General features: G+C 35.0%; 8 protein-coding genes across 8 annotated transcripts; all 8 read right to left on the bottom strand.

Moving 5' to 3' along the window:
* Positions 1-1,757: 1,757 nt before the first annotated feature.
* On the bottom strand, positions 1,758-2,735 carry EV154DRAFT_420348 (uncharacterized protein; the record flags this gene model as incomplete). The annotated part of the gene is made up of 3 exons (XM_051595947.1): positions 1,758-2,222; positions 2,285-2,494; positions 2,547-2,735. 3 exons carry the CDS (start codon positions 2,733-2,735, stop codon positions 1,758-1,760), a joined length of 864 nt encoding a protein of 287 aa, XP_051457962.1.
* A 135-nt stretch (positions 2,736-2,870) lies between these two features.
* EV154DRAFT_420217 (uncharacterized protein) lies at positions 2,871-3,059 on the bottom strand (the record flags this gene model as incomplete). Its single annotated transcript, XM_051595944.1, has 1 exon — positions 2,871-3,059. One exon carries the CDS (start codon positions 3,057-3,059, stop codon positions 2,871-2,873), a length of 189 nt encoding a protein of 62 aa, XP_051457961.1.
* A 913-nt stretch (positions 3,060-3,972) lies between these two features.
* Positions 3,973-8,627, bottom strand: EV154DRAFT_537959 (C2 domain-containing protein; the record flags this gene model as incomplete). Its single annotated transcript, XM_051604247.1, has 6 exons — positions 3,973-6,590; positions 6,655-6,776; positions 6,850-7,168; positions 7,226-7,346; positions 7,427-7,729; positions 7,818-8,627. 6 exons carry the CDS (start codon positions 8,625-8,627, stop codon positions 3,973-3,975), a joined length of 4,293 nt encoding a protein of 1,430 aa, XP_051457960.1.
* Positions 8,628-11,724: 3,097 nt separating this feature from the next.
* EV154DRAFT_420245 (uncharacterized protein) lies at positions 11,725-12,840 on the bottom strand (the record flags this gene model as incomplete). The annotated part of the gene is made up of 4 exons (XM_051595945.1): positions 11,725-11,985; positions 12,054-12,178; positions 12,230-12,313; positions 12,657-12,840. Coding segments are annotated over 4 exons (654 nt in total), but the record flags the coding sequence as incomplete, so codon positions are not given.
* Positions 12,841-13,268: 428 nt separating this feature from the next.
* EV154DRAFT_507703 (uncharacterized protein) lies at positions 13,269-14,346 on the bottom strand. Its single transcript, XM_051601470.1, has 3 exons — positions 14,223-14,346; positions 14,023-14,164; positions 13,269-13,965 (listed from the first exon to the last, which is right to left on the bottom strand). Exons 1-3 carry the CDS (start codon positions 14,326-14,328, stop codon positions 13,611-13,613), a joined length of 603 nt encoding a protein of 200 aa, XP_051457958.1. The 5' UTR covers positions 14,329-14,346; the 3' UTR covers positions 13,269-13,610.
* EV154DRAFT_507701 (acyl CoA binding protein-domain-containing protein) lies at positions 14,347-15,651 on the bottom strand. The gene is made up of 4 exons (XM_051601469.1): positions 15,402-15,651; positions 15,255-15,339; positions 15,103-15,196; positions 14,347-15,042 (listed from the first exon to the last, which is right to left on the bottom strand). The coding sequence occupies exons 1-4, from the start codon at positions 15,608-15,610 to the stop codon at positions 14,474-14,476; spliced, it is 957 nt and encodes a 318-aa protein (XP_051457957.1). The 5' UTR covers positions 15,611-15,651; the 3' UTR covers positions 14,347-14,473.
* Positions 15,652-16,704: 1,053 nt separating this feature from the next.
* Positions 16,705-17,284, bottom strand: EV154DRAFT_551486 (SCP2 sterol-binding domain-containing protein). The gene is made up of 2 exons (XM_051604981.1): positions 16,995-17,284; positions 16,705-16,929 (listed from the first exon to the last, which is right to left on the bottom strand). Exons 1-2 carry the CDS (start codon positions 17,275-17,277, stop codon positions 16,823-16,825), a joined length of 390 nt encoding a protein of 129 aa, XP_051457956.1. The 5' UTR covers positions 17,278-17,284; the 3' UTR covers positions 16,705-16,822.
* Positions 17,285-19,224: 1,940 nt separating this feature from the next.
* On the bottom strand, positions 19,225-20,045 carry EV154DRAFT_507699 (isochorismatase family protein). Its single transcript, XM_051601468.1, has one exon. It carries the CDS (start codon positions 20,016-20,018, stop codon positions 19,317-19,319), a length of 702 nt encoding a protein of 233 aa, XP_051457955.1. The 5' UTR covers positions 20,019-20,045; the 3' UTR covers positions 19,225-19,316.
* Between the last annotated feature and the right edge of the window lie 3,142 nt (positions 20,046-23,187).

Below are 23,187 nucleotides of genomic sequence, written 5' to 3'. Positions count from 1 at the left end.
TTTCGGCTCTTACGGCTATGAAAAAGCTTTGAACGGATAACTACGACAAATGTGATCATGAAAAAAATTAAAATAAGCTGTAAAGTTGGACGCTGTCTAGCCTTCCATGGAAAGGGGAGGGGAGGGGGTGGAGAGTTAAGCTCAGAAAAACAAATCTGGGGATAACGTGAATTTCATAAGCGGTTTTATTATAAGGCGTGTAAACTTCAAAAAGTCTGGCCGGGGAGCAGCTAATATGGCGTTAATATTTATAAAGCGATAGAACGATGCATGTCTCAATATCAAGAGTCTTCCACAGTCAACAGACTTTACATTAAATTTTTTATCTAAAGCAACACTCCAAAAAACAAATCAAAGCACCCTGTTTTTTTATTCTTCTTCTATCCTTTTAGTCATAAGTGCCAGCATACCATTATATTTTAAAGGATACTGCTCTCAGTTTTGTGGTTTCTGTTTTTTGTTTTCAACAAGTTGTAATTGAGTTGACTAAGAAAATAAAATAAAAACAACTTGTTATCCTTCTTATTCAAAGAAACGTGTAGATTTAATCTCAAGATGGTATTAATATGGATCCATTAGTTTTCTTTATGGTGAGTTTAAGTGGTGGTAAAATATGCTTATTTATGCTCTCAAACAGCAAATGGCTTTAAAATTAGTTTAAGCGGTTGAAAGTCTGGTCTAAAAATTCCCTCTCCATAAGTATAAGTAAATAAATGAGCAAATCTAACTTAAAATGTATTGAATTGACGGTCTTTAATGATGCTAACTAGATATACACTCAATACAATAAAAAACCTCAACAACCAAGGAGCTTGCTGGGAATACTATGGATACTTTGTGAGAAATCAAAGAAAAAATATGATTTAACTTTCACCTCCCAAGCTTGCGGAAAAAATGAAGGGTGGGATTGACGCAATACAAAACAAGCGTCAACTATGTAGATAGAAACTACAGCTCAAAGTGGATAGATGAGTTAAGAGGTGTTATAATATGACCATGGTTTTTCTATACCAATTATTTGTTTATCTAGTAGAATTAACCTGTTTTCCCCTCCTAGCTACCAAACTCTTGTGTTTATGTATCTTTTTCACTACGTCTATTTCAGTCATGATATCCAGAATATATCGTGTTACCCTTTTTTATAATTATCCGTAGTGAAATTCGAATATGGGCGTGTGTTACTTGAAACCGATACCACAATAAGCAAAAGAAATAGGCCTTCATCAGTAATAACAAAGAAAGAAAATACATTGTATAGCGTTTTAGACATTGATTGCTGGCATTTAAATAGGGGGGGGGGGGTATTTAACTTAAGCTGTGATTAGGATGTGATCTAACTATGGATCTAAAAGGTATGCCAATAATCAATTTTTCTCTTTCATTTGACAGATATGATCCCCAGTTTATGTTATTACCACTTTTTTTTCTATGTTTAAAAGAAAACTATTGATCAGTTTTCTATTTGGGATGTTTAGCTTCTAAAATTCAGGACGCTTATAAAACTGTCGTTACTGAGGGCTGTCTTGGCTAAATTGCACTTTCTTAGGCTTACTAGTACAGATGTCTTGGCAAGTAAACTTACATATACTTGTGTGCTTTGTCTGAGCTTGTCTGGATTGTGTAACCTTTACTGCTGTCGAAAAATAGTATTTATTTGTCTGACGTTATTTAAACATCCGACATAAAAAGCAAATGGGGGTATATAAGGAAAAAATTGTGTATTACTTTGAATAGATTTTTTTGGTGTAAATTAATTATTATGTAAGAGTATTATCTGTATCGTAGGAGCCACTGGCGTGACGCTGTAAATTAGGTAAAGAGAGCCTTCTGTCCTCCCTCGTGTCATAACCCGCTTGGTCTTGGATCTGACGTTCTGTTGAACTTAAACCGGATTTCCACCGTTCTAGCTGTATTAAACTTAGGTCAAAGTTATTGTCGCGCACAGCACGGTTATTATTATTATTATTATGCAGGTTTTCGGCGCCTAATTCCAACTCAATATCCGAATGACTGGTTGAGCTGGAACGCTTCGTATTGGAGGGTATAGAAATAGATGGTATTTGGCCTATATCAACTGTGCTAGCCATCACAGATAAGCTGCTCCAATACTTTTGTCTTAGTCTACGTATCGATTTCGTAACATCTGAATCGTATCCTACAAGAATAACAAAGGCAATGTTGATAATAGGCCATAAAAGCATAATGATTTCAACTCGGTCTCTCTATGGAATAGTCAGCATTAGTTGTCTGATATAAATCTTGATATTCAATCGTAATTATGTACCATGACGATAAGTGTAGTCGAGATTAAATTAACGATGGTCAAACACAGTGTTCGTATCACATTATGATAGATAACTGAGACATAAAGGTTATTGTTAACCTGCATTCTGTCAGATACAAGTGATCGTATATGGGACAATAAAATGTACGAAATCACCACTGTTACATAGACATCAATCAATGTGTCATATAAAGTGTATATTGGACCCCACTGATAAGATGACAATTAGTAATCAATTAATAAATAAATTTTTAAAACTCACATATTCTTGGTCAGTGTATTTACATGTACCGTTGGGATAGTTGTCAATTTTGACTAGGCCGACATCGATAAGCCCAAAGATGCATCTCACAACAATTAGCGTCGAATGAAAAATATGACTTTTTCGTCTCCAGTCGACTGGTACAATCGATTGTACTCTTGTCAGTAAAACATGAGTACCAGCTGTCATTGCAAAATGAAAAAACAAGTCTGCTAATCTGCCTGTAACATAACAGGAATTTCCTTGGCTATTTTATTAATTCATACAAAATAAAGTGTCAGTGCTTATTTAGCATTAATAAATAAAAAAAAAAAACAATGATTTTTACCTTGAATGGAATGATAAGAATAAAATTGATTTGATAGCCATAAAAAAGCCGAGAAAAAATTTGCCAATTCTGACTTGAGCAACCTTATCATTCACTTGGAATACGGAGCGTAAGGCCAGCTCAAATGACACTCCTACAGCTGCTCCCTGTAGTGCGATAGTTGCAACAACTATTGCAGATGACATGAATTTTGGGAGTATAAAATGATTTTTTTATATGTTTAGATTATAAATTTAGGGGAAGAAGGGTTCAACGCAGAAAAAAAAAAAAAAAAAAAAAAAAAAAAGATGAATGAAAAAAAAGATTAAAGATGGGGTGAAGAGGGATTTGAAATGACCGGGGACGACCTTTCTTGCCCCGAAAATTTAAACTTGTCCAATGATAACCAGCTTCATCAGTCAATAAGCATTTAAATTTATTTATAGATTGCAACAATAATGTTGTACTCATATAATATACATTTACAATAGATAAAAGGGAAATCATGCAATGTTAAATTCACCAGTGTTACATTTAATAACATTGATTGTACTCCATGGACCCATTTTTCGTTTATCTTTTGAACAAGTCATAAAAAAAAAGATCTTGTCAATGAAACATATCTACTGGCTGTTGCCGGATCTAAGAAATGTGACATTTCACCTGTATCATTAGGAGTGGTTAAACTAAATTTAGATACGCACCAATATCTCGGTTAGTGTGCAGCCATGTATTATATAAAAATATGCCAAGGCATAGCTACTAAAGGCCCAAAGCTTGTTAATCACGGACAAGCCCCATCATCATAGTTGCATAATATTTTATTCTACCCAAAAACATAGGATATGAGCCTTGGTTTCTTACATCAGATATAGCCAAGAAAAAATTCTTTGTCAGATTAGTGTCGATTACGCCAATATTACTTTTCTATTATAATAGTATGGGTGGGTGATCAACCAACCTAACGTTGATACTGTTTTAGAAGCTCGAAAACGTAACCCATTGTCATAAGATCCATCCACTAGGACCATAAATAGATTGCATCATAATATGGCTCAGTCGACTAATTGAGATATAAGCGTTTTGTTTTATTTACTATTAATTAGAATTTTTAAAATATTATTTTTTGCCGAATAAACCACTCTTAGAAGAAAGAGAAACAGAATCGCTATCGACAAGAGAGATCTTGACATGGATTTCACCAGTTCCAGGAGGAGATAAGGGTAACCAGCCATCGAAAGGTTGGCCGGGCTTAACATAGTTTGAAATTTCAAACTGATGCTCTCCGATATCCACATCTGTAAGTGTGTTATGATCCTTTACCTTGAAATCCATGATACCTTTCGCCTTGGTAGTGAAAGATTCATTCCAATCTGGGGTAAGTGTCTTCTTGATGTGACGGGTCTTGAATACAACCTTGTTACCGACTCGGACACGACAATAAGGATCACTGGTGTTACCACGGTCCATAGCCTTAAGTCCACGAGCTTCCATCAAAACAACTTGGTACGTAGATTCATCTTCGCCCATCGATCTTTGCTTTGTAGAGTTGCTAGGAGAAGTGCTTAACATAGAGCTAGTATCGTTTACATTATTATTGGTGCTTTGAGAAGGTACAGGGACAACATCAGAAGAATTGGATACTTCACGATCAAGAGGGATCTTATCTTCACTGGAAGACTTCTTACCGATCTTACCAATACCACGAATACCACTACCTAAAGCAGAAACACCGGAACCAAATGCTTTACCACCAGCACCGATGACCTTACCACCAGCACCAAAACCAGCACCAACGACATCCTTACCAGTACCAAGGGCGTTACCAGGTGCAGAGGTAAAGACACGTGTAGTAGCAGAGAACAATGAAGTGTTAGACCTCTTACGGGCAACCAGTTCAGGTCTCCAGGTAAGGCGAACTGTGATGGATCCACCTTGATCAAGCTGGATTTCCTTGGTAGTAGTAACAAAGGTTTCAACATCAGCAGCAGTGAAAGTAATTGCACAAGTACCCAATAAAGTATCTTTTCCGATTTGATCCCAATCAAAGACCTTGGCAATAACAGGGGTAGTAATACGGTTGAAGATAGGAACAGTGAAAGTTTCGTCCTTACTAAAGATAGGATTCAAAGTCTTCTTGTAAGTTTCGGTCTTGAAAACACGTTGCTCATCAACATAGAAACGAATGAAAGGATCACTCTGTCCACTACGATCAGCAGCAGTCAAGTTGTTAGCCTTAACAGCAGTGACAGTCAAGCTACCTTGGTTCTCGAGACTTTCAGCAGGGTCTAATTTGAATTGAACGACAGGAACAAAAGCAAAACTGAGGCGAATCTTTCCTCCGTTTGAATCCAAAAGGGGGAGCTCTTCAATCACTTCATCGGCTTCTTCTTGAGCGGCCTTAACGAGACGTTCCACAATCTTGCGGACTTCAATACTGACACGACCAACGGACTTTTCATCCTTCTCATCATCACGGACATCTCTGACACGAACAACTAACTTGGAGAAATCCATTTCCTTTACAAAAGCACTGCCAGTTTCATTAATTTCAAGACGGGCACCCTTTTGTTCGGTAGATTTGAATTGAGCATCGTTGGAATCTAACATGAGTTCAACAACTGCCTTGTGTGATTCGTTGAGAGTAACAGAGTGCATGGTAACAGCCAAGACACCAGATTCGTAGGCGGACAAGTCAACTTGCTTTTTATCTTCAGAGATGGTTTTGTATTTGATTACTTCGCCGTGAAGATCCTTTTCGGGGAATTCCTTGGGCTTTTCAATCATTTCAGGTTCTTCAGAAACTTGACTTGTGTTGGATCCTTCGTCTTGACCTTGTTCTTCCTTCTTCTTTTCATCCTCCTTAGCTAAAGCTAAAGTTGGGAAGAAAGAAGCAACATACTTAATGGTACCGCGACCCTTCTTACGATCAAGACTGGTTAAGGGTGCATCACGAGTGACGACTTCGAGAGATTCATAGTAAACTTGACCTTCTTCGTTCTTGACCTCCTTCATAATATCCTTCAATAACAAGTCAGTGATACCCAAACTCTTATCCTTTGAAGATTCATTGTAATCCATAACTTCGAGAATTAAATCATCACGCTTAGAATGAACAGGCACGTAGACAACTTGGTCCCAGACAGGATCAAGGTTATCATCTACACGTTCAGTTTGACCACGTACTTGAGCACCAGACATAACACGAACATAAGGATCTGATTTACCACCAGTTAAAGCTTCGACATTCTTAAGATCGTTGGCGCTCTTGAAATCGACACGAACAACACCGATAGGAGGGCGATAAGCACCAGAAAGACCTTCAGCAAAGCCAGTCATAGTGATAGGCTTCCACATCATACTTAAATGAATCTTACCAGCACCATCCTTCAAGGTCCACCAATCTTGACCATTGATAAACACATCATCTTCAAAATCTTCCAATTTGGACTCCCAACGACCAAGCATCTTGTCATCAAAAGCATTATCAAATACACTGACGTTTAATTTAAGTTGAGTCTTATCTGTAACAAAAACCTCAACTTGTTTATCCCAACGAGGGTTGATGGAACGCTTAAAGGTTTGTGTACGAAGCTTTTCAGCTCCATTCATCTTGACAACAGCGTAGGAGTTGATATCACCCTTACCACCAATGACAGGGATACTAATACCGCCACTCTTTTGAACACCACCCAATTCCTTACATTCATGCACAGTAAAACGCAACACACCACTGTCTAAAGATGTACGTGTATTTTTAGCATCGACCTGTATATAAAAGAAAGAAAAAAAGAAACTTACTTGATTCAGTAGGGGGAATGACAGTACCATCTTCACTCTTATCGGCGGCATTGACAGGGAAATAAATTAAATCACACTTGACCTCACCAGAAACCTTTCCTTTCTTCAAAACGGGAAGAGCCCTAATTTTTTTTTTTTTTTTTTGTGATGTTAGTGAGAAGTAAAATAAAAATGCAACAATAACAAGGGACTTACAATCCTTCACAAAGGTTATCAGATTCGGCAAGAGATTTCAAATCAAACACACATTCACCAATAGAAGAATCACCTCTACCAGTGTTACGATCCATAATTTCCAAAATCAAAGGATCGTTAAGATGGTTAAGCAAGACAAAGAGAGTTTCATCGAATTTAGGGTTGCGGTTATCTTCAATATGCTTTGTTCTGCCGAGTTCAGCATTTGAACTGTTATTGAGATGGATCTTGATATAAGGATCAAGAGTACCGAAAAGATCATTGTCTTTAAGACCAGAGGCAGAGTGGATTTTGACAATCAAGACACCGTTGGCGGAATCTACAATGTTTTTTTTTTAATTACACTGCCGGTTTGTTTGTTGATTTCATTACTTACTTAAATCAATACCACCAGCCATCATGCCAGCAACATCTAAGGTAAATACATTGGGGTTATACATCATGGGACCGAGTGTAGCATGAACTTGCTCTTGGACAAAGGATTCAAGACCAGGAATCTATTTATATAAGCAAACATTTGTCAGTTATTACTTTTCTTCCTCCTTCTCCCCCCTAAATACGTGTTTCTTTTCTTTACATTATTAATATCAAAACCGAAAGTCTCACCACCAACAGGTTTCAATGAATAGTCAAATTGAGGTTTCTCCAAGAAAGAAGCTTCAACAGTCTTGATATGAGGAAATTCGTTAAACATTCTGAACTTGAGACGAAGGTGACCAGAGAAAGCAAGATCTTCTAATAAGACGGGCATACCAGCACCAATCATACCTTTACCAACACGGATAGTTAAGACAATTTTAGGATTTACCTTGGATTGAAGATCACGTTCTGAGAGATCGAGGGTATCATTGGGAATAAAGGAGAATTTCCAGTCCATGCACTAATAATAGTAAAAAATAATAAGCAGATGTGATTTGTTAGATTATGATAAAAAACGTTGTTTTCTATGTACATATATGTATTCTTACCACAACATTAGGTTCGGTCTTTGTAAGAGTTTTAATGCTTTCGATGCGAGGAGCTTTTGTACCCAGAGTAAAAGAAGTCAAACGAATGGAATCCAAAAAGGCAGGAGTACTATCGACCAAAATAGAATCAGCAATACCAATAATTTGAGCAGATAAGACGGGCTCATAAATTAGCCAAAATCTTGACATAAAGTGATTGATCCAATCAGCAGATTCAACCTCAGTTTCCAAACGATTGATAGATAATTCGCGTTGAATATCATCTCGAACATTTCTTCTGAGACGACGAATGGAAGTTTGGTAATAGGTAGCCAAAAAAGCACCCACCACTAAACAAGACATCAAACCACCACCAAATCGCGTTAATAACCAAGTAAACACAACTGTAAATAACATGACTGCAGTGTTGTGATACCACTCCCCGTAATAAGCTTCATTTAAAAATTGAGAGACCATATCCTGACGGTCCTCTGCAGCAGCGTCTGTTGTACGAGAACCCTTGTACATATTTATCAAAGAGTCCAAACCTAACTTTGACTGAAGTTCGGACATTACATCCTCCTCACCGGGATTAGGAAGACTAGAAAATGCGTTCCAACCAGCCTTGGCATCGGATGTAGTGAACGAGCCTGGAGACTTCTTTAAAGGTGCGGTTTTGGTAGGCTTGGCATCAGCAGCTTTAATAGCGTTAGAGAGTGTGTTTGAATCATTTGTGCCTTGATCATTTGCCATAGCATTGTCAGCCTTCATGTTTGGAACACTACCAAGAACAACTTCGGCTGTCTTTTGTGCCTCAGCTTTTTTATCCATGGGTGTCGGGTCTCGGATAGCAGTTTCATTTACTTCATTTACAATGTTATTGTTTTCCATTTTTATTTTATGAAAAATACAAAAAAAAAAAAAAAGAAAAAGAAGAATCTTAAATAAAATTAAGAAAAAATCTTTTTTTGTATTTCCTATTTTTTTTTTGTGTACCCTTAATTCCTCTAAGGATCTTCCGTATTTTAACAGAATCGTCATCGTAAATATAGAGTCATTATTTTATCATCTAATAAACTAAAAACCTTCTTTTTCTTTCTACTAAAAAAGTTGTATATCAATAACAGCAATAAAATGATAAAATATCTACGTGTAGTATACAAAAACTGCTCGTCACGATCAGACGTCTTTAATAAGTAATTTAGGAGGCATTTTTACAAAGGGGAGTAAAAACGTTACTTTTTATGGCTTTTTAAGGTTTGATCGGCGATTTAAAAAGAGTCAAGTTGCCTTTTTCAGTGAGGTCTCCTTTTTGCCTCGCACTCATAAACTTTGCTACTAGACTACCCGTAGCAGAAAAAATATTGCACAAAAACGTAATGTATTGTTTACAGTAAGTGACTTGACGCGGGAAAAAGGAAAATAGATCAAATTATTATAGGCCTTTTTTTTCCTGCATGTATTTAGAACTACAAGCATTGCATCTGTAGTCTGTGAATTATCCTATAATACCTTGGGGGTTTTCCTCACCCCCGGATAGACATATGGTAAGAGAAAGGTAATCCTTGTTGTGTAACAACATCTGATTAATCTCACCACCTCAAACTTTGGTGCCATCTTACGTCGTAGTTGCGTAACAAACGTTGCACTTTTCTTTATTTCAGCGCGAAACTGCACACCCAGACCTGTGACTTTCTAGTATGAGTTAGTGCTAATACATGTAATTTTACAGGCACGATCTTACCAGTTGCAAAACTTTATATCAACAGCCCTCACGCAGTATACTTTTTATTGGCTTAAACATGCTTTAAACGAGGAGGAAATGTATCCCCAAGACTGGTTCTACTAAAAAAAAAAAATTGTAGGATCTTGTTCTATTGCAGGTGTTGTCGACAGCAGTAATATTTTTCTCTGATTTCCGATGTCTTTGTTGGTCAGACTGAAAATAAATTAGCAATAAATGCAAAGTATAAGAGCAAATATTACGTCTAGCATGCTTAAAAATACACTTAGAGTATTTACCAAGCCACAATACAATGTATCATAGCATCATTTTAAAACCAGGGCCAACAGATCAGTTGTAGACCAATGGTTGATCTCCCAATGGCAGTCCAGCTGATATAATACTGAAACCAATATCTATTTACTTAGCAACTAATGTTAAATTATAAAAATCGAAATGCCAAGTCACCTGTAAATGTTATAAATACGCCTGCCATAATTAACCAACTGTTGAACATCTTGAATACGCCTTCCGAAAGTATAAAACAACCTTTACCGGGTTTCTAATCTGGATTAACTTGTTGAAGACAGTTAGAATGTATTATATGTCATTCAAGAGTTAACGACCACACTAAATCAAAAGCGCCAGCAACTTAAAAAAAAGGCGCACATATTATAATTTCCTGTTTCATGCAAAGACTGTCGTAAGTGGTACGATTCTAGGGTCATGCGACGTAACTTAAAGTTAATTCAAAAATACAGTGTAACAAAGTCTAATAAATCGGTCTTATTCCGGATGTCATACAATGCCTTTGAAATGAAATTCTCAAATACACGTTGATCTGGACTCCAATAGCCTCTATACTTTGCTGGCGCACTTTTAAAAAATATTGATCTGCAGGAAATTTAACGTGATCCAAGCCATCAATGAAATAAAAACCAAAAAGTTCAATTGTCAATATTTGTCAAACAACAACAAGAAAAAAGAAGTCCCTCATTCTCTCCCAATGGACACATGATGTGATCGTTTTTTTTTGTTTTTTTTTTGCAGTTATTTTTTCTTCCCACAAGCTTAAAAAAAAGGTTTTTTTTATTGGTGGTGATATAGGTCAAGACAAGTTGATATCAGTATTGACCTCTTCTTGGCCAAATTCAGGTAAAGAACGCCATGTACGATGTCTGTTTCTTTTCAAGTGACGAGCAGATAAAAGCTGTTGTCGTGGGTTTGTTTTATTTTCATGAACTGTGCATTGTTCTACAACTGGTGGGCTATTGTGAATCCATTGTATGATTGATGTCAAGTAATTGACTGATTCATTGTTTCTTTTAACCATTTATCGCAACTGAGAGAAAGATGTGGAGAAAAAAGATTATAAAAAATGAAAGAGAGAGAGAGAGATGGCTGGCGTTGAAAAATTCATATTCTTTTATTTTCATATTATACTACCACTAATATTTCAGCCGCACAAGTCATCTGCACACACTGAGTTTACGAATAAGCATCCCTTGTTAGCTCTAAATTTAATACATTTAACTCGAATCATCTGCCTCAAACCGAGCATAATATTCCCATTGACAGTTAATAAGTTGCCCAAAGCATATGATCAATTGACCTCATTACTATCTTTTAATTGTTCTTTTGTTGAAATAAAAGTTTTCCCTCTGCTAATACCAAAGATGTTTCGAATTTTTGGTTTCTAGGTAAATTATGTTTGTCTTGGGACATACTTTTTTTTTAAAAAAACTTGTGACGAGTTATTATGCACGATTAAGGTCTATAAATCACACTGCAAGTCATCTGCTTAGTTAAGGGATATTGTCAACTACTGCAAATGAAACACATTGTAAAGCTAATTGAATAAAAAAAAAATTTCTGTTAATATCTATGCACATATAGGCATTTCGATATATAATTTGATGCTAGAAGTATATCAATACATACCAAGAATGAGGCACAGTTTTAAAAGTTGACTGAGAATTAGAGCTACTAGGTAATTTTTTTTTCCTCGGCTTCTCAAGTGCAAGACAATGGTACAGTTACATATTGGTTTTGGCTAATATCTAATGCGCATTCCTTTTCATGAAAAAACGGCCGGTTTATTAATTATATATCACAGAAGTTATCTAGTAAAAATCTGTAATCTGATAGCCTTTAATCCAGATGAGCTTAATGATATACATGGACATACATGACAATGTTATAGACTTATAAAACATATTTATCTTTGTTGACAAGCTCATACGTGCAGATACACTCATCAATCCAACCCTTAAACAGCAATTTTTCGCCCGGGAACTGATCATGTAAGTCATCTGCATCCACAGAGTCCATCTCCTCATCACAGACAATAACCTCTCCATGACCGACAATTGTGCCTCCTCCAATTCTAATATATTTTTCATATTTTTTGCTCATTTCATCATCTGTTGCAAGCTTGGCACGAAATCCTCTGAACAATTTTTGATTCTAAATGCACAAGAAAAAATAATAAGAATCTTATTCATCCTCCCTTTCTTTTTTTTTTATAAAACTACCTTTCCCTCTAATCTGTTTTTTCTTGATTTAGCAGGCGCACCTGTTCTTCCAAAAGTGACCTCGCCTGCAATCTCAAACCTTGTCTCTGGATAGATTGCATTCATCTCCAAACACTTTTCGAGCCCTATAAAAAGAAATGTTCAATAAAAAATAAATTTGCATAATACCAGCTTACATGATGAATCAACTATGTAACATCCATGAAGAATACCTAGCAAGTACTGATCGCTGATATTGACGATTCCACGAAAACTTGGATCTGTGTTTTGTTTAAGTTCATATCCAGTGTATATGCAGACGTACAACTTTACTTACTTGCCAGATCCAATACCAAGTGTGTAGTATTTTCATTGATCTCGTCCACAAATGTCATATCGGGAATAGTGGATTCCTTTTTTTTAAAAAAAAATAAGAAACTTTCTTTAAAATAACGATTGAGAATAGCGACTTACAAGCGACTTATCCTTGACGTACACTCGGATTGGACGTGCTTCTTCTGTTTGGACTTCGGGTAATGATCCATCAGTATCAGCAGGACTTGTAGCTATATAATTGGGTTAGAACCAAATTAGAAAAGGAGAGCTTTTATTTACATGTGTTACGAGGCGTGTCTTGTTCCACTGTATCTTGATGCGAAAGGTATTGAATGGGTACTTGAGATAAGTTTAGGTCGTGTTCTTTTTCAAACTCTTCTCTCATTTTCTTGAATTCTTCAACAATAGCTTGAACGGAAAAGGAAGGTTTTAAATCTTCGGCGTCAACTTCATGGTTACAGAGCGGGCAGAACTCTTTCTGGCTTAAATGTTCCTCAATGCATGCTTTACAAAATGTATGTCCACAAGGTGTTGAAGTAGCGTCTGAAAAATTGTTTAAGCTGAAAACAATTATTAGTTTCTTCTTTGAAATAAGGCGCCCTCTCTTTTTTCAAGTACGAACCAAATAGAGCAGCGCAATTCTCTCGACATGCCAGCCAAAAGTCTATAGACGACATTTGTATTTTCTGCGTTTGTGGGCTTCATTGTTGATTGAAGAAGAAAAAAAATCTAAAAGCTTTAGAAGACGCGTTTATTCAACCAATTAAATGACTGCTTTCTTAATCCATTGTAGCAAACCTTTCATATTCTATACAGAGTGTGATAGTAAGTGTCGGGGTAAGACCTGTGCAACTGTTTGACTTTTGGCCGATTGCAATTAGCATATCAATTATACAATACTTTGGTCTATAATACGCCACTTGTTTTAATGCATGATAATTATAGTGACAGTAGATCATAGCTCTTGTAGTAGCTTTATGTCTGGCGGTGATGATTAAGCATACCACCTCTCAACTAAATAGTGTATAAGTTTTTTATTGGATTATAATGAAGACATGTCTTTGCCCGTTGTCCAAAGATTCATCGTAAATAGATTCATCACACCAGTCAATTAAATACAGATATATATATATATAAAGGGAGGGAAGAGGGGTAGATGTATTTTATACATGTAAACAAAAAAGTCGGGTCTTATAACAATTATCAAGGCTATTTACAACAATCTCAAAAAAATAGATGGATTTATACGGGATTATCTAAATCTTGGTGGTATCGGTTGGGTGCTCCTCTGCCTCTATTATTCGTATATCCTCCCCTGTGTGGTCTTCCTCTAGAATTATATGGATGGCCATTACTCATATTACTATTATTATTAGGGTATCCGCGTTGTTGATGTGATCTATTATTATTGTCTAATTGACGAGGTATACGATTGGATTGGTTTTGTTGATTGGATCTGTATGCTGGTGGTTGGTGGTGTTCAATTTCGGACATATTAGGCTTCTCTACAAATGGAAAAGTATCTTGTCCAACTCGTTTTAATTTGCATGATTTAAGTGTTGAAATAAATAATCGGCCCTGTCTCAGCTTATTATCTCTATAAAAAAAAACGTTTAGTTTTTTTTTTTACAGCTGATCTTTCTTCATTACTTACACGCCAGAGATTCTTAAAATATCACCACTTTTAATATCTTTTCCCATCTCTCCCCATACACTCAAAATAATTGAACCTGTTTTGTCTGCAACCAAGAATCTATAAATCATATCTCCTTCACGGGTCGTGACTGGCTCACCATCTTTTGTTGTCGGTAAGTTTAAATGTAATAATAAAAAGAAAAAATTAAGTACATTTACCTTTTTGTAGTACAATAACTTCACAATCAAAATTTCTGGACACGGGACTCATATCTTTTATTAATAACATATTCGTCCTCTGATTGGTTGGTGGCTCCATATTCATTTTTTTATTTATTTAAATATCCATGCAATACAAAAAAAAAAGTGAAAAAGCAAAAAAGGGGAGAAAATAAATAAATCAATTTATACTTTTTTTTTCTTCTATTCATTAAATGTGACTGGAGTATTTCATGTCACAAAAAAAAAGTTTACGCAGTGACTTTCCAAAAGACAAAATGACGAAACAAGTAACGTATTTGATCTCTTGTACGAGGTCCAGTGTAACTCATGATAGCATAAGCAATAGGTGATTTTCTTCTCCATAACACAACAAATACTAGTATCATTATCAAAAAATTAAAAAACGTATGCCTTGCAACTGATTTGAGTAACCAAAGACCACGCCAACGTAAATACGAATGATGTTTCTCTCTTCTTAGATGGTCAATTTCTTGACAAAGAGCTGCTACTTCTATCTGTAGATTCTTTAATGCCTTTTTTGTAGCTAATTTACTGCTTTTTTTACTGGATTCAGCATAAGGGTGTCGACTTGGTGTAGACAAATATAAGGATGATGTCGCTGTGGCTACCTCATTATCATATTCTTGCTCCTCTTGCTGATAATATCTGGGTGATAGCTCTGGTGTCATGGGAAATTCACTAGGACTTGAATAGTATGATCCTTGTTGTTCAGATAATAGCTGCTCAGACCTAATGCTTCCCAAATAGTATTCTTCTTTTTCCTGTTCATTCGTGTCCCATTGAACAAGATTTTCTTCTATCGTGTAACATATAAAACATGAGAATACAATTTGTGAAACGCCTCTTCTTTTTTTACCTTGATCGGTGCCTGTGTCTTGAACTTCTTGCAAATAGTCTAATGATTCAGTTAGGCTTACTGTCAACTCAGAATCAGGATATTTCTCTAAAAACTGGTTCTGTTTATTAGTAAAGATGGAAATTAAACGAAATTCATTTTGAAAAATCTACCTCAGTTAACAGGTCGATAAGTGCATGAATGTACATAATTTGAGCATCAATCGGACTTACTCCTCGAAGTCTATCCCAAGCTTTCCTACAATAAAATTAATAATCTTGAATAAAACATTCATGTATAAAATCAAGTATATTTAATACCATTTTGCGTATTGAACAATATGTTTTGAAGACGGTTTTAATAGCATACAATCCCCAGCAAGTGTTTGCTTATAAAGTCCATAAAAATTTAGTCGGTCTGCTATTGATGGCTGAAACGCTCCTCCGCTTTCTGTTGGTAAACACCGCACTACCGCTAGTGCTCTACAAAATCGTACTTGAGTCATGTATAATGAAGCTGAACTTGACATTTTAATGTAAGGAAATGCAATGAGAAAAATGAAAATATAATAAAAGAGGACAATAATACCTTTATATTCGTAAAAAAAAAGTTTTATATTCTCTGGGCTTTTACACGTGATGAGTAAATAGTGACAGAGAGCGTGTTATCCCAAAGGAGGATGAAACAGGAAACTTTTGGGGTTCTATCCAACTGGAATGAAGGAAAGGCATATGTTTACTTGGTATGTAAGCAGTGTTTTGTATACACGTGAACTAAACAATTATGTTGTATATATTCGCCATGATACAATTTCTGATGAGTTCTTGTAGGGTTGACCTTGTGACTAAAGCGTCTGTGAAAAATAAGAAGGTAGAATCACGAGTAGACGCCAATGGGTAATAAAATACCGTAAAAATGACTTTTTTTAAATAACCTTATATAGAACCCAAACAAACATGGCCATTGCTCTTTATTTAACAAGATTGTGTTTTAAGTACCCTCTCGGCTTATAAAGAACAGTTTTTCGCAAACAGTATATGGGACGACTGCAATTTGTTCAGACTTAATCAGATGAATCTCAGATAAAAACAAGAAGTCTCTGCGATGTGTACTTATTGCAATAGATTAACAGTAATTCATCATAATTACAAACAAATAAATCACTGTACTTAAAAAAGAAAAAAGAAAAAAAAAGACGCCAGACAACGTTTCTTTGCCCTCTGTCTGTTTATCGATATAAGATAGAGTTATACAAATAGTATGTGGTGATGTAAACAATTAAATAAACTTGGGATTTATAAACAGATTCATGTCCTTTCCAACCATAATTCAAAAAAATTATAATTTCTTGCAATGATAAATGGATAGAAAAGTATCAAAAAACTACTTATATAATGTAAAACATTCATGTTGTGGAAAGAAGTATGAAACGTAATCACTCGTATTACCGAATAAATGCTAAGATTTGGGCAAAACCTAGCATTTCATCCTGTTTCAAGCTTTTCTTTTTAGAGATGTTACACACGCGTAATTTATTTTGTTCCTCTTTTGTACCGCAAGTTTTGGGGAGAAAGGATTGAAATTCCGTTACATATCCAATCTGCTAAATTCTCAAGTCAGTTATTTTTTTAAACAAAAAAGAGAAAGCCTGTCTCCGCTTTTTAATTTATTTATTGTCGTTACAGAGCCAATTTGGAATAATAGAGTGTTTAAAGAAACGATAGATGATATGGTACATTTTTTAAAGTTTAGCAGTAGGGTTGACAGCCTTGAAGACATTGTCGAGCTTCATGGCGAGCATAATTTGACCTTTGACCTTAAGCTTGCCACTCATATATGCCTTTTGACCTATAACCAATACAAATGAGTCCAACTTGATAATTACATCATATTTAAAATATGTAATGACTTACCGTTTAACTTGCCAGTGGCCAAATCGACAAAATCAGCATCCTTTAAGGACAAGATAGCATCAGCTTTGACACTACCCTTGCCACGAACAACCTTTCCTTCCTTCTTGACATCAACAGTGAAAACTTCTTCCTTTCCTTCGGAATTCTTAATAACAAATTGGAAGACACCGTTGACCTGCTTGATCATCTTTGCTCTTTCTTCATCACTGAACCCTTCGAAAGCTTTGTTCAATTCGGCAATGAGCTCGGAGCTCTTGAAACCAGGGACTACAATATCAGACATTTATTTGTTATTTAAAAGTTAATAAAGAAAAAAAGAAATGTAATTAATTGTTTTTCGGTTTTATATACAGCCCTTTTTTTTTAAAGTTAGAAATCGTTGTCATCCTGATCTTTACAAAAACAGAGGGGAACCGTCACAGCTATTTCTAAAGTGGTGAGAAAATTTTACAGCAAAACATATTCTTGGTGTAACGCTTCATGCTCTTTTATAGAAAGTTTTACGTTGCGTAATATTAATTTATGAGCAACCCATTTTCATGTCTCCTTCTTACCCCACACGCAAATTATGAGTACGTATCACATGCTTTCTTCTTATTTCTGTTCTTCTGGTAAGACAATAATTTTGCTAAATCAAAGGGCTGTATAGTCTATAATAGTTATCCAAATATGGTATTTTCACGTCTCTTTTTCATTAGATAAAAGTTGCAAATTTTTTGGTAACGAATATTTAACCAAAAGCTCCTATACAATTTTCAATATTTTTTGACAATGGGAAACTTAGGGAGGAAGACGTGTCATGCAACCCACGTAAATACAGATAGCTATTAAACGTTATACTTTCGTTTCGTAAATGGTGTATGGTCAAAAAAAGTTAAAACAAAGTACGGGCCTCTTAGGGATAGCCAGGGTGCGCGTAATCGTAATTTTGGGTTATAATATTTTAATAGACACCAAGAGGTCAATATAACTTAATATTTTGAACTAGATACAAATTTATTGCAATCATCATAGTTTAAACTAGTATATGTGTGTTATAGCTTACTTTCAGCTACTCGTTTGGACTTATTTACCCTAATATTCCTGCGTAAGATTAAGATCAAATGAGCTTAAAAGCGAAGGAGTGATGGTAGAACTGTCAAACCAAGTACAAATCATTTAATATACATTTATTCGTAATTATTATATTGTTTTTGATTATCTTTTCTTGTTTCTAAGTCTAAAGGATAGTCAAATCACAGATCTTACGTTGTGACTACGTGCACTTTGGTTGTACCTAAGGAAAAATTGGCTGCCCCTAAGAAAAGCGAATAAAGTATTTGCATGTATTACTTTCTATTTATAATCAGTTTCTGTCAAATGTCAACAAGAATAAGTATAAATACTATTGTTATCCTTCAGAACGGATTGACTCGTCTTAATAGTCTTTTGAGGTCCCGTCTTTCCTTTGCGATATGGATACTTGGCCACCCAACATTAGATTCAGTAGCGTTAAAATTATGAGAGGTTCTCTTAGGTTGCTAATTTTCCATGGAGTTAATTCTGGATATTAAAGTTTAATCATTTCTTCTTTAGCCGTATACCCATTTAAAAACTGTTTAGGTGCTGTCGTATGATTTCTGGCTTCAAAATCTTCACAGCAAACTTAATATAGCTCCCGCTAAATGCACAGATATATCCAGAATCTGGTGTTCTCTCCTATATCAATGTTATGATATTTCGGTTCATATTATGTTGAGAAAATGCGTGATCCTTGTCTACATGTTCGGAAGATTTGATTCAAACATTTTACCGCAACTATCGACCAGCATCATATTTTTAAAATCCTCAGAGGCCTCTTTAATTTGTTCAAAACGTTACACAGTTCAATTTCCAATCATGAGACTCTGTCAAATCTTCAGATTATGGCAGTTTTTTTTTTTTTTTTTTTTTTTTTTTTTTGTTATATCCTTAAAGGTACCTAAAAAGCTATTATCACTTCATGTCGGATAGGAAACCATTCAGACCAGACCAGGTTTCCATTACCGTAATTCAAAATCACCCATTTTCACACATAGGCCAAAGCAGTGACCACTCCTGAATTTTTCTTACCACTTTTTATTTATAACTCTTACTCTAATAATATCTTCATGTCCATAAGTCTTTCATGATCGCATATCTCTCACTAAATGGTAATTCGTCGAGTCTTAAAAGTTAGCATTTGCGCATATAAAAAAGAGAGAGAGAAAGAGTTTGGAGAAAATGTTTTTAATTTTATTAATAAATAATTACGATAGAAAGCAGTAGTAGTTAACATTAAATTTATCCGAATTTTGGTATAATTTAGTTCTTGGCAGCAGCAAGGGCAGCGGCTTGAGCACCAGCAAAGCTGTCCATAATGTGAGCATAAGCAGGCAAACGCTTAGCGAACAAAGCAGCCATACCGTTGATATCGTTACGCCAGTCACGTCCTAATTCACAAGCAACAGCAAACCAGTTGGTCAATTGGATACCACCTTGTTGCATTCTTAACCAAGAAGCATCACGGACAGCCTCAGTGAAGGTACCGGAAGCATCAGTAACAACAAAGACATCATAACCAGCCTTCTTAGCAGAGAGAGCAACGAAGGTAACACAAACATCGGTGACAATACCGGAAATAACCAATTGCTTCTTACCGGTCTTCTTGACAGCCTTAACGAAATCTGGGTCATCCCAAGCATTGATTTGACCGGGACGGGCAATGTAAGGAACACCGGGGAACAACTTCTTGAGTTCAGGAAGTAAGACACCGTTAGGACCATCTTCACGAGAGGTGGTAAGGACGGTGGCAGCACCAAAGTACTTGGCGGTTTCGGCAAGACCCATAACGTTGTTGAGATAAGTATCGGGGTTGTAATCACCAACTAAGTTGAGAAGACCGGTTTGATGATCAACAAACAAGAAAGCGGTATCATTGACTCTGAGACGGTTGTAAAAGTCAGCAGAGACGGAGGAAGCCAAGGCAACGGCACCGATTAAAGTAGCAGTGATAGAGAAACGCATATTAATGTTTTAAAGAAAATATAATTGTTTGATACTGAGAGAAAAAAAAATCTGTCAAGAAAGTGATCACTATTTATACAAAAAACCCTTTAATTCCCCCCTGAACGTAATGGTGTAATCGGAAACCTTAATTTTGCAAGCCTCAAATTCGAGCATGAGGATCGTGATTCAGCTGGTGGTTACACACATTTGTAATGAATGACAAAGATTACACAATGCAATACTTTGCGGATTTGTTTACAACCAATTTTAATTTGTCATTTTACTTTCGGATGTCTGTACAATATTTTCATATAGTAGACCTTTTTCTATGTCTGATCTAGACGATCTTTAATGTATAATTTTTTGTATCACGAATTAATAATGTTGTTGTATTCTTTTTCCCGTTTCGTTTTATTCATGATATTAAAATTAAATAAAACAAGATTTGCCTTCGTTTACGCCATTTTTATTAAACGGGATTGTTATTTTTTAAATAGAGGAATTCTTACTACCAAATAGAAACTGAAAATAATGTGGGGTCGCTTTTTGAACATATGAAGCATTGTTTTAAAATTTAATCATTGAGTACAAGCTTTTATGATGGAAACAACTTTTCAAGTCCGGATAAATGGTTATGATATTTCATGCAACTCCATCTTCAGGAACCAAATAAATTAATCTTATATTGCACGATGACTATCAAAAGTATTCCAGCAAAGTTCTGAGAACAAATAATCAAAGTTAGCCAGCGTTGTATCTAGTTTTATTTTTTTATAACTAACTGTGTAATGATGTTTTTGAAAATGCAATGAATTAAAACTGTTGTCATAAGTGCGTAATATTATATCTCACCAAATTAATTGTTGTTTTTGGATTGAATTTTTATCGCTATTGCGGTAAAGTATACAAACGATCATAATGCTTCGCGTACCAAATTAAATATATACCGAGACAGTAGTGTCTATATTTACAATTGTATACGAAGCATTTAATCCCGTATTATCTATGTTAAAGTAATAATTTTTTTGAAATAATGTTACGTGGTAATGAATCAATGTATGACAGTAGTGCGTTCGTTCCGTATGGCACATAAACTCTTGAAGGTGTTTTAATGCTTTAATCAATGTTTGAGTCAATTTGAATGCATTTATAATTGAAATAAATAGAATATTGAACAAAGGATATCTATGCTTTTCTTAATAATTTAGCACAAGCTTTGTTGTAGAGAACTGCTTTTCTAAACAAGCGATAAAAGTCTCATGGCGAAATTAATTGAAGTACATTAAGGTATATGAGGTTTAAAACTTCCTATAAACAGACATAAGGTAACTGCAACAGAATGTCTACAGAACACTCATATGTTATTTAAGAAAGTGTGGGTTTCTTTTTGCTAAATCTGCGTTCTGTGATTTTTAATGAGTACCTTCCTTGAGCTTAATTCTTCCAAGCCAAATATATTTGCTAAATAGTAAAACACTTTGATATAAATTGGAAAGATACAGCAAAAAGAATTTTTCTCTTGTTATTGTAACTATCTCAAAAGATTATTCATAATAAAGAAGCTAGATAACTAAAGAACATAGAGCATGTGTGTTAATCGTCAATTACTTTCTGTCAAAAATAAAATGATAGTTAGTAAATGTTGTGCTTTTGTCTTTATGAGTTTAGCACTAATGATTGAGAGCAATTGTTGTAAAGGTATATATAACACTTCAGCAGCGCTATTATAATTTAATCTAGTCAACTGCAGCTGGAATTCGTAGCTTGTTTGAGCCAAAAGCCAATATATTTCTAGCCAACATAAGTGTTTTGATGCACAGTGAAAATAACAGGCAGCTAAAATTTTAAAAAACCATATGGAAATAAGCTTTACTAGTTGTAATAATAATAATAAGCAGCATATGGTTAAAAAAAAATTGCTCTTTTCTAACCTGAAAACGACAAGAGTGGTCAGGTAAAAGTATCGGGTATCTTAGGGACAGCCAAATTTTCTTAGGGATGGCCATTTTACGTCGTGGTTACGTGCACTTTGACTGTCTCTAAGAAAAGCGTAAAAGTATCTTATTCTGTCGCAATGTGACACTTCAAAGTCATTTGTATATATTATATATTACCCTTTACAATATATCTTGGTTTATCTCAATTATTTTATAAGTAAATCATCAGTCATTTCCACAACATTTGACTAGCTTATATTTTCCTTATCAATGATCTCAAGACAATTAACCCACACTACCGCTATCATATTTTTTATGTAACCTTATGTCAATTTAAGTTCTATATTACATATGTTTCATGCATTGGAGTTACGCCCCCCATTATGTATGTGTGTATAGTACGATAATGGGTGGGCCCTTTACAAAGAATTAGAGGTATACGAATAAATTGTGTCTATGATTTTATTCAAACTGAGCTACTTTGACAATCGTTATCAACAATCTATTGTAATTTTTAGATATGTTTTTTTCAAAAAAATCCATGTTATTCTTAAGGTTGACAATGGAATACTACATTCATATGTTTAAGCCGAATATTTATCGCTTTATACGTCTCACTTTGTAATCTGATATTTTTTTTTTGAAATAAAGTAATGTTTTCTACATATAGTCTATCAAACGTGAATCGGAATACAAGATATCATTGATTTTTATTGATGTAACTGATGGTAGCCGGATTCATACATTAATTTTCAAGGATGACAAATCGCCGATACTTTCTGATTAGACAAAGCAAGGAAAATTTTGTAGAACAAAAGATTAATTATGGACAACTAATTCGCATGAATAATTTTTTCCATTAACTAAATTTGAATAAATGTAACAACCCCTAAAGAATAAAGTTATTGTCACATCGTTTAGCCATGCTTATTTTCTGGTACATGCCTTTATTTAATTTTACTCACGTTATCAAAGTACTTATAGATTTTGTGAAAAAGCATTACAAGAAAAAGTTATTTTAATTTTTTAGTAACTACATGAATTTGAACCAATGGCTTTTGATTTGGTTCTGTATTTACATCTATTGGGTTAATGCCATTCATTGAAGCATGGTTACACAAACATTTGTAAGGATCACGTAATCTGCAATAAATCCTCTGCACTATCGGAGATCATATTTGTAAACATTTATAAAGCTTTGCTAGCCAATCATTTATTTCCCTACCGGTTGACCATCATGCCTTCAGAGA

The sequence above is a fragment of the Mucor mucedo genome (assembly GCF_025094135.1).
Source record: "Mucor mucedo strain NRRL 3635 chromosome Unknown EV154scaffold_42, whole genome shotgun sequence".
Taxonomy (NCBI): Eukaryota; Fungi; Mucoromycota; class Mucoromycetes; order Mucorales; family Mucoraceae; genus Mucor; species Mucor mucedo.
This window is presented reverse-complemented; position numbering and strand designations above follow the sequence as displayed.